Source organism: Buceros rhinoceros, unplaced genomic scaffold, assembly GCF_000710305.1.
Source record: "Buceros rhinoceros silvestris isolate BGI_N320 unplaced genomic scaffold, ASM71030v1 scaffold4789, whole genome shotgun sequence".
Taxonomy (NCBI): Eukaryota; Metazoa; Chordata; class Aves; order Bucerotiformes; family Bucerotidae; genus Buceros; species Buceros rhinoceros.
The window spans coordinates 8858-18773 of record NW_010431950.1 but is presented as its reverse complement, the minus strand read 5'-3'; the positions used below and the strand labels follow the sequence as shown (position 1 = coordinate 18773).

At 40.8% G+C, this 9916-nt stretch overlaps 1 protein-coding gene across 1 annotated transcript in view; it reads right to left on the bottom strand.

Annotated features, from left to right (window-relative positions):
- Positions 1–1020: 1020 nt before the first annotated feature.
- The window catches only part of NAA30 (N(alpha)-acetyltransferase 30, NatC catalytic subunit), a gene marked incomplete at its 5' end in the record, with an annotated part of 17750 nt that continues 8854 nt past the window's right edge, over positions 1021–9916 (bottom strand). Inside the window, 2 exons of the mRNA XM_010143578.1 lie at positions 1021–2243; positions 9010–9065. Of these exons, the coding sequence (XP_010141880.1) occupies positions 2106–2243; positions 9010–9065 (194 nt within the window). The remainder of the gene's footprint in view (positions 2244–9009; positions 9066–9916) is intronic.

Sequence of the window (9916 nt, the reverse complement as noted above, 5' to 3'; positions counted from 1 at the left end):
CCAGAGCAGTCGCTGCCTCCTGGACCCTGCTACCCCGGGAGAAATCTGCTTCGTCCCATTTAACGTGACCAACGTTTAACTATCAACGAAACCTGCCCGGAACAACAGGAAGACCCGAGGGATCGGGGTAACGTGAGCGGAAGGTTTTATCGTGTCACGAGACATGTGGAAGCATCCAGGCTCTATGCTGAACTCCAGCGTGTTCTGTGAACAGCAGACTCGGGCACCATTTAAAATACGAGTTTTCTTTCCTGAGGGGAACAAACCTCCTCAAAAGCACAAATGGTGTCTACAAGCAGAAAACTCCGAAGGGCCAATTTCCATTAAAAATCTTTATTTTCAAATACAACTCAAAATTTGTACATGGTAAGAAATGCCCGTCACCATGTGCGGTTGGTCTGTGCAAAATAAGGCTTTCCTTTAAATCCAGTTTTCCTGCACAGGGCTCTTTTCCGAATGTCACTGGAGGTAGGGGTTTTGTTGGTTTTGTTTTTAAATGTACAGTAATTAGCAAAAAAAAAAAAAACAAACAACCCTCATGACTCAAACCAAACCCTAATAAAAAAAAAAAAGGTGTAGTAAGGCAAATCTGAAGAGTACGCTCAGCTATAGAGGAGCGGATTCACTGAGAGTTCGTCCTTTTTCACAGATTACACAGGTTCTTCCACAAGTCAACTAAGATTTTGCTTTTTCCAAAGTGAAAAAAAAAACAGAAACAAAAAACCCAAACAAAACTGATTTGTAGAACTGGGCGATATAATCACACTGAACAAGAAAGCCTAGACAATAATTACCAAAAAAAATTGATGGGTATTGGTGAAACCTATGTAAGCCAAATTAGAGAAAGGAAAAAAAAAATAGAGAAAAACAGAGCAAGAGCAAATGCGAGAGAGGAGAGAGGGAGAAAGAGAGCGACCTTTCCCCGCTGCTTTGATTTTGGAGGGGAAAAAAAATCCCCCAATAATTTAGCTCATGTAGGTTTAGAGAAAATGAGAGCAGCTAAAAAATGGATACGATACACCTTGAAATTTATTTCCAAGACCAAGAACCAAAGATCGAAGCATTTTAGAACACTGAAGCAAAGCGATCTGAATCTGAAAAAAAAATAATTGTCCCCACTATCTCAAAATAGCTGTTTTCAGAGCTTCTAGCAATAATTTTGATTAAATAAAATCATACCAATTTACATTAATTTTCTATATCTTCTTTTCAAAGTCCCTCGCTCTTCTAACCAAAAAAGTGCATCCACAACCAGCAGAGGTTTACTGGCGACATCGGGTTCTCTTTTAGCAGCTACTCAAGGTTTTCGAAATAGCTTAACACTTCTTGCTGTAGGAAAAGAAGGGCCTTCCAAACCCTCGTTGGGGAGAAGTAGCCAAATTATAAAAATCTGAAATAATTTATTATCAAATCCAGAATTTAAATAAAAGCAGAAATTTCCTTGCAAAGACAATTGGAGAAAGTAAAAGAATAAGAGCATGCACTCCAAACTCAGAGGTGAAGACAAATATACTTATCTATACAGGCACTGGCAGACGCGATTTAATTGTTACTGTTATTGTAACACACACCCCACCCTACAATACATTTTTTTTCATTCACTAATCACTGAGGTACCAATATTTAAAGAATGGAAAATTCAATATTGAAAAATAAAACCTAAAATTGAAGCCTTTTCTCCAGAAAACTATGGCAATTTTTTGTATGAAATGTTAGTATACTTATAGAATCTTTACAATTTACGTTGGCTTTTTTTTTTCCTGGAACCAAAAGTCGCGTTCCACGTACAGGTTCTTTGATAAGACGTTCACTGTGTATGTCAGACAGTCAGTAGACTTGCAAACGAATGAACATATCTTGGCTATCAACTGGCACATCTTGCTGGTACCAAAAGAACTCGGAAGTTTGAAACAATTCGGTTTTAATTCGGAACGAATGCGCCATGCCAAAGTGCAACGAATGTGTGCGACACTCAATGAGACACTGACAGAAAGAGCTGCATGGAAATTACTTAAGTCCACCTGCAAAGCAATTTTTTTACAAATTGCATTGCATGCAAAGGACAACTCTGCGCTGCCGGGACGTCAGTTGCTCGATGGGATGGTTTAACGCAGCCATAGTTTAAGACGCAGTGCATCAACTCCGTTTAAATAGTATCTGAACAGCCTCTTGTCTCGCACAAAACCAAGGTTTTCATAAAGTTTCAAAGCAGACTTATTTGTGATTTCTGTTTCCAATACAACCTTTAAGGGAAAAAAAGAAAAAAAAAAGCACGTCATATTCGACATTCACGTCATATTCGACATTCACGTCATATTCGACATTCACGTCATATTCGACATTCACGTCATATTCGACATTCACGTCATATTCGACTATCGACTACTGAACCACTTCCACAGTTTTTACTTAGAGATCTGCTTATTAGCAACGAGTGGCATTAATTTTTTCCTCTCCTGACTTATTCAAGCAACCCCTCTCTACTCACACATTTAAAAAAATAGTAGTTAATAATTTTAACTGTAAATAAGTTTAATTCATATCAAGGTTTTAGTTCTTTGCTATACACAGTATTTCGTTACCTAATACATAGGGCAAAAAATAAACAAACAAACCCCAAACACCACCCCCTGCCTTGCTCCCCAGCCCCCCAAAACCAACCCCAACCTACCAAACAGGTCAGAGTTCCAAAACATATGTTGAATTTTGAATGAATTTTGATCTTTTGCATGGCACAAGAACTTGGCACGTGAGGTTTTATTTAGTCATTTAGTATCTTTGACCTCTAATCTGACAGATTTAGACCTAGACAGAGACTCTGGCATTCTACAACTTTGCGTCAGACTCAATGTTTGCAACGAAGATTTGTGCTCAACATGAGCATCCCAAACTCAACCATGAGGAGCAAACAGCTTCTTCCATCTTTCTCCCCCTGTGTTGATAAGACTCTGGTTGCATGAAGACCTGTCACCAGTAGCTCAGACCAAACCCAAGCCTAAGAGCAGTTCAGGTTAAGCAAAGGCTCAAGGCCGCCCCCGAAGCCTGCACTACACTGGCATTACAAGAAGTTAACTACAGAACTGCTGAAGTACATACAACCCTCTGCACTCTCCTGCCCCTCTTTTCTCCACGGGCCCTGGCCAGAGCTCTGACGTAGCTGCGCACCCACTTGTTCTGCCTCTGTACTGTTGTCCACTTCAACTATTTAAGGATTTGGCTGTTAAGGACAGGTCGTGGTTGCACAAGAACACAGGTTGAACTAAAGCTGACTGGACTACGTACAGTCCCGTGGCAATGTATATTCACGTATTAAACAAGAGCTGATGGATGCTGTAGAACCACCATACAATGAAAATACAGCCTAAGCAATTTCTACCACAAACCAGTGATCGCTGCTGGTGTTAAGTGTACTGACGGCTGTTTATAACCACACTCTGTGTAGACAGAACTACATACATAAAACTGCCTGAGCCCAAAAAGAAGTCATCTACCCCACCCCCAAGCCCCAGACTCCTTTTTCTTCCAATAAAAAGCAGGAAAACTGGTTAACATCCCACCACCCTGCCCCAAACCAGGAACAAAGTATTAGCCCACGTTCGTAGAGCCGTTCAAGTCCACCTGCTTTATGGACTCTGTGGCCCCACTGCCTTCAGGCACTCGTTGCCATTCCCCCTCACCTCTTCTGCCTGCTCACCAGGCTTGTTGCTGAGCTACTCCAAAAGGGACCTGGCAGAAAACCTTTCCTCCTTCTCTCCATCAGGTTTGTTTTCTGCAGTTGGAGGAGTGGCTAAACCAATGTAAAAAGAAGGAGGCAGCCAGCAGTTAGACTGGTCACCTTCAATGAGACCTAAATATCCATTTAATGTAGGTATTTGACCATTACTCAAGTTTCAAGCCACTCTAACCACATTCCAATGGATAATTACCCCTGCGCTTCTCAGTGTAAGAATGTTGAAGGAATAGTAAACCTGGGGCTAACAGCCCAGTGAGCAACATAAGACTTAGTAGTAGGTTGTTTTCTGAAAAGGAACTAAGAGTCACACATTAAAATATTAAGAGCAAGCGTTCTTAAATTACAGTGCGACAGTCTACTGTACCTGCACACCTCAGACAGCTTCACTGAATTCTCCTGCAGGTTTAGTAACCTGCCAGAGCGATATAACAAGTCTGTATCCAACCCCAAGCTCAAGCACCTTGCAATGCTAAGAGCCTCCCGACAGGGCAGATCATTGAATTGGGAGTGGTCAAATGTAGAAATTCAGGTTTGTTGGCATCCCACTACCTGAGTGAATGCTCATCTTGAAAGTGAATACAAGAGATTTGCCCTGGTATTTTTAAGGGAGACTTGGCACAATGAAAAATCATACCCTGATCGCAACACACTGCGTTCATCTCAAAGGGCTAAAGACGTTTCTGTTCTCTAAAAGGGAAACACAGTCATATTTTACCCAACTTCATTAGCTTTGTTTTGTGAAGGATTCGTCTTTTCCTGTGTGAGATTTTCAGCCAAGCTCCAAACCTTCAATCACTACATTTATTCCTGGTCTCACAGGGTCGATTTTGTTGTACACGCATGCCTGTGAAATCCTCTAACACACACAACCACATCCTCCCCTGGAGAGCAGCAAAGGTCTGATTGGATTTAACAGCATTTTCAGCACAGGCTGCAACTTTCTGAAGGCTGTTACTTTCTCTTCTATCTTAAATTTCATAAACTTAACATTTCATCTCAACTGTCTAATTTTAACTGGGTTTAGAAGTAAGAAAAATTCCACAGGGAGAGGGGAAGGCAATGCTTCTTGTTACTATGTTTTCACAAACTGAAGAAAAACATAGAGGTCAAGCTTTCCTGCTTCTTCAGATCAAACTCTGAACTCTAGTTTAGAACCCAAGTCATAAATGAAAACAGCCAAGCCAAATAAGTCGATGAAGAACGTGCTCTCTCAGCACTCGCTGAAGAGGCTGCTCTGGTAGGTCTGGTGTGTCATCAGCCTCTCGTTACAGGTGCCCGTCCAGTGTCCTTAACCAGTTTAACTGCCTTAACTTTTAAAGAAAGGTAGCGCCCAAAATAAAACACTTGATGCCTTAGAGGATTTGCAGATTAAGAAAAAGATGTCAATAGTTTGATAAGTTAAAATACGATTATAAAAATTAACTTACAGTTTTATATAAATGTGATACTGAATTAAAATGACCCACCTACTGGTGTGGTCAAAAAACACCACTTCAAATCAATGGAAATCCTCCCGAGAGGTTGCAACTCTTTTTCACATCCTACATTTTGGTTAAAAAAAGCTCTTTAAAGTCCCATTTACTAGAGTCTTACTTTGATTAGTTACCAGTTACAGGGTGCATCATCGCAGTAACACCAAGTGAATGAACTGTATGCTGGATACAGTTACAGATGGAAAAATACATTTGTTACAGATGGAAAAAATCTACGTAGGAACGATCAAGTCCTTCCTTCTATATGTGATTACAGTGTGTGACGGTCCCACATGAGGGGCTTAATTTCTGAAAATTCCTTGTCAGTAACAACTAGGCAAGCGTATAAAGACCAGCCAGCCACACACTTTGAGCTAGCACATATTTTCCTTTTTTTATACTAGAAGAAAAATATTTTTAAAGCTTTGGAGATGGTTGCAAAACTATTCACTCTCACCTGATTTATTTCCATAGCTCACATTTTCTATGCAACCAGCCCAGGAAGTTATTCTAGATCATGGTGACCTGCTGGAAACTCAGGCCATGACAATCTTGAAAGCCTCCAGTTCACTCCCCCGAATGTTACAATTCATTAACAGGAGATGCCCGAGAAAGTCACCAAGGTAAAAAGAAATAATAATAAAAAAAAAAAAACAAAGATCTCTCAAGCTTTGTAATGTTACATCCAGACACTCCAGCTCAAAGCCTGCTGTCGAGTACTTTCCTCGGGTTTGAAGGTTATTTCTAGTTCAACCACCCATACCCAACATCAGATCACTTCCCCTGTTTCTGTTCTCCTCCTCTCCACAGATCCCATCACAGCTAGTTCATTCCTTCACCTACCCCACAGCTCCTCAAGCCAGGACACAACCCCTGGCTGGAAGGATAATGCCTCTCAGCTCTGAAGCACGGCACAGAGCATGAACTACCCCTTAGGCAGCTGGTTGACCACAGAAGCTGTGTAAATAATTTACTTCATGGGCCTGGATTAGTTTATTCTTACTAAAATAGCTTACAGGGGGAACAAAAAGTGTCCTTAATCACTGAAATATTGCAGCACCCTTTGAAAAGCCAGCACATCAGTAGTGATTTATGAAGGTTTTCATCTATGGTGTTGTATAAATCCTTTAGTTTTGAGGACTCAATGTTGATAGCTCAGAAGCCCAATTTATGGTACTTTGAAAAGTAACACAGTGAACCAAGCATTTATCAGATTATATGCCATAAATTATTAAAGTTAAGTACATTTACTGCACCTATTCCATAACTAGATTGAAGGGAAGTTTCCAAGCAGCCTTTGGAAACTTTTCATGATGCCCACAGCTACATGTTCAAGTTTTTAATCCTATTCCAGGCAAGTTTCAGAAAATAACCTTTTTTAATTGCAATTCATCTTATGTCAAGTAACAGCATCTTTTTATTTTCATCATGCTTCTGATTTTATTAAGGGATGTAGAAAAATATCTTAAGAACAGCAGAGAGTATTTACACACCTCACAAATTACTGTGATGCACTACTCCATGTTTGATCAGCTCCAGGCATCAAATAGACAGCCAGAAACCATTCTCCCAACAGCTGTGGTAAAAACTGTGTGAGGGCAAGGGTCTTGGCTCTGTTGGACAGAGCTGCTAGTGAGCGGCTACTTGGATTTTTCAGATTCTGGTCATGACTGAAAACTTGCCAATCCACCGTGTGCTGCAGGTAACCAACCTCATTTTGTACCACGTACAAAGCCTACACTTGGAGGCAAAGAGAAGGAAACGTGAAAACATTGGCTATTTGGCTGTGGATATCCTGCAGGTGAAAAAACAACATAAATATATTGAATGAGCAGGGGTGTGTCTCTGCTGACCGGTGTAGAAAGTCAGAAATAGACTGCCTGCACTCCACGGCGCCTGGGCATAGCGAGCTCCCGTTTCCAAATTCTGTGCCAGGACAAGACACAGCTGATGCAAAAGCCCCCAGGAAGCAGGGCACAACTCGTTCAGAATCGTCATCTTGCAAACACGGTTATGCAGTTTCCAAACTGGAACATGCCTGCACCCATCTAGCACACATTCGGTCAGCTCAAAGTGGAGTGCCTTTGACTGAGGAGGGACGGCAATATTCTCTGAAAAATACCCTCTGCACTTAGTACAGAGCATTTATACAGCACCATAGATGAAAATCTGTGACTAAGACTCAAAAAGGTCTTGCTGCAGACTAGCCTGCAATCCTTACCGCATTTGTTCCATTTTTACAAAGACAAGAAAAACAATAAGAACGCTCTTGGGCTAATATGACAGTGGTAGAGAAAAAGACACAGGAGAGATTGTTATGCATATACCTGTTTGACAGACCAGTTTAGAAATGAAGTTCCATGAGCAGCAGTACCCAAACAGTCAGAAATCATATGGTAATTGCTGCAACTCTGGTAGCTTGAGTAGAAACAGCCAGACCTACTAGTGACTCTAACGACAGTAGGCAATTCACTTCTCTGCTCTGCACCTCAGCTCTCCAGCTGCGATGTGAACAGTGTGATACTGTTCCTCAATTATTTTTAAATTTTTAAACTCATGAATACTCTAGCAATGGCAAATGAATTCAAGACCAGTGGGGAAAAAAATCAAGCAACCAACAAAGCTTTTTTTGATTAGTTCCATGTAGCAAGTAGTAGAACAAATTAGAGCGAAGCATATTATATACGATGATGGAAGCAAGCCAAAACAAAGAACTGACAGAACGACAGAACTATCAGATTGTGCTATACTGCCTGAGCACAACATAAATTGGGGGTGGGGGGGTGGGGTGGTGTAAATGTCACCATTAAGCAGAGGCATGAAGGAATCTGAAGGGAAAAATAAATGCCTCACACAGTGAATGAAGTCAGAACATATGTGGGGATGCTGCAAGAGGCGTAACCCAAGTGGAAAAATAAACAGAGTATGTGCCAGAAGACCTGTAGTTTTGCATAAGAAACTTTGCCACACCGCAGCAGGACAATTGAGGGAGCAGTTGGAACAAGGCAGCAGAGATCAAAGGATCATTAACAGCGGCATGCTGACGGAGCGCTCACATATCAGGAACCAGCTGCCAACTGCATTGTACCAAGGAGATGGTAGTTAAAGGGACGGATAACCGGCTTAAGGAGGATGGAGGTAGGGAGAGTTCCTCACAAGTTAAACACGGCGCATGGTTAGTTGCTCTCTCTCTCTCTATATATATATATTTAAAAGTAGGGACTATAATCCTATAAAAGGAAAGATAACAACATATAGGCTAGACAAAGTTTGACACTGATTCAGTCACTTTCCTTCCAAGTTTTTGTTGATTTGCTAAAGCATTCGAGTTCTGTTAGCGCCCCGTAACGCGGCCACGCACTGTCAGAACAGCCTGGCGACTTGCTGGGCTAAAACCACGTTCTGCAATACTACAGCACGTCCTGTTCCAGCGTCTGCGTAATCTGAAAGCATGGCAGCATTACACACAACACGCACGCTACGCCGGTGAGCGGCACCTTAAACTGGAGCCTTTGGAGGAACACGTGTCTGTGACTGAAGGCTGAGGCAGCTTCGTAAAGTAAAACAAACCTTGGAACACGGAATTTGAGCACTTAGGATAAATTTATAAAATCCTTCTCCTATCTGCGCCAAACACTGGGTCTTTTTGAGGTTCTTTTTATAATAAAGGGAAAAATAGAGCTTCTTACCAACCCACTTCCCACCTAAAAATCATCCTGTAGAAGAAAAACCTGTGAAGTAAATCTACATATAGGAGAGTGCAAACCATTTACATTATGAAAGTTTTGATGATAAAAATCTTACCTCATCACAATCTCCTTCAACCATAGCATAAATAGCTTTCTTAACCAAGTTTGTACCTGAAATACAGATTTCAGTGTCAGAGTTGCAGTGTAAAAGATGCTAGTTTATATATGACTTTGTATATAGCTTATATACGACTACCACGTGTGTCACCTACATGACATGACACCTGGAGAAAGCAGGGAGAAGAGAAAGAAAGAAAGAAACAAAAAGGTGCAGTCAAGTTGCAGTCTCCAGTCTGAACGTTAAAGTCACTCGTAAAGTTATCCAGAGACTCAGCTTGAGCGCAAGATTCTTCTAACGCAAGGATATTAGAAACAGGCTTCTATGTTTAACAGAATGTTATATATAGCCTTCCAAGATGTGATTCATTCCTTTTTGCTTCATTTAAAGTCAAAATCTGCTGGAACATTACTTGAAGGACATTCATCTTCCAAGGGAATTTCCTCTTACTAAAACAAATACTTCTATTAGTAACAGAACTTATGAAACCACTTTTCGGGTGGCTCGCTCCCATTTGCATTTGCTAGTATCTAATAATATGGTTGAAGCCCACCCCTCCCCCTCAGCCAAGCATTAATTTAATTCTTTATTTTTCATCTATTTCACAACAGTTCTACAAGCGTAATATCCCCACCTGTCTGTAGAATTGGGGGTGAAATTGAAAGTTGATTTCAAAATTACTAGTGGAAAAAAACTGCTGTTCAATGAAATTGCATAAATCTCACTTCCACAAGAAGGCTAAGGAAAAGGGAAAAAAACCCCAAGGAATCTAGAGAATGTTTTAAAGTATTCTCAAAGCTTTAATCAATTAAGATTTTCATGGAACGTATGACAAAACCGTACATTTAAAACAAATCTTCAGACTAGCAGCACACTTTGAGAAACAGCACAGTGGCAAATGTAG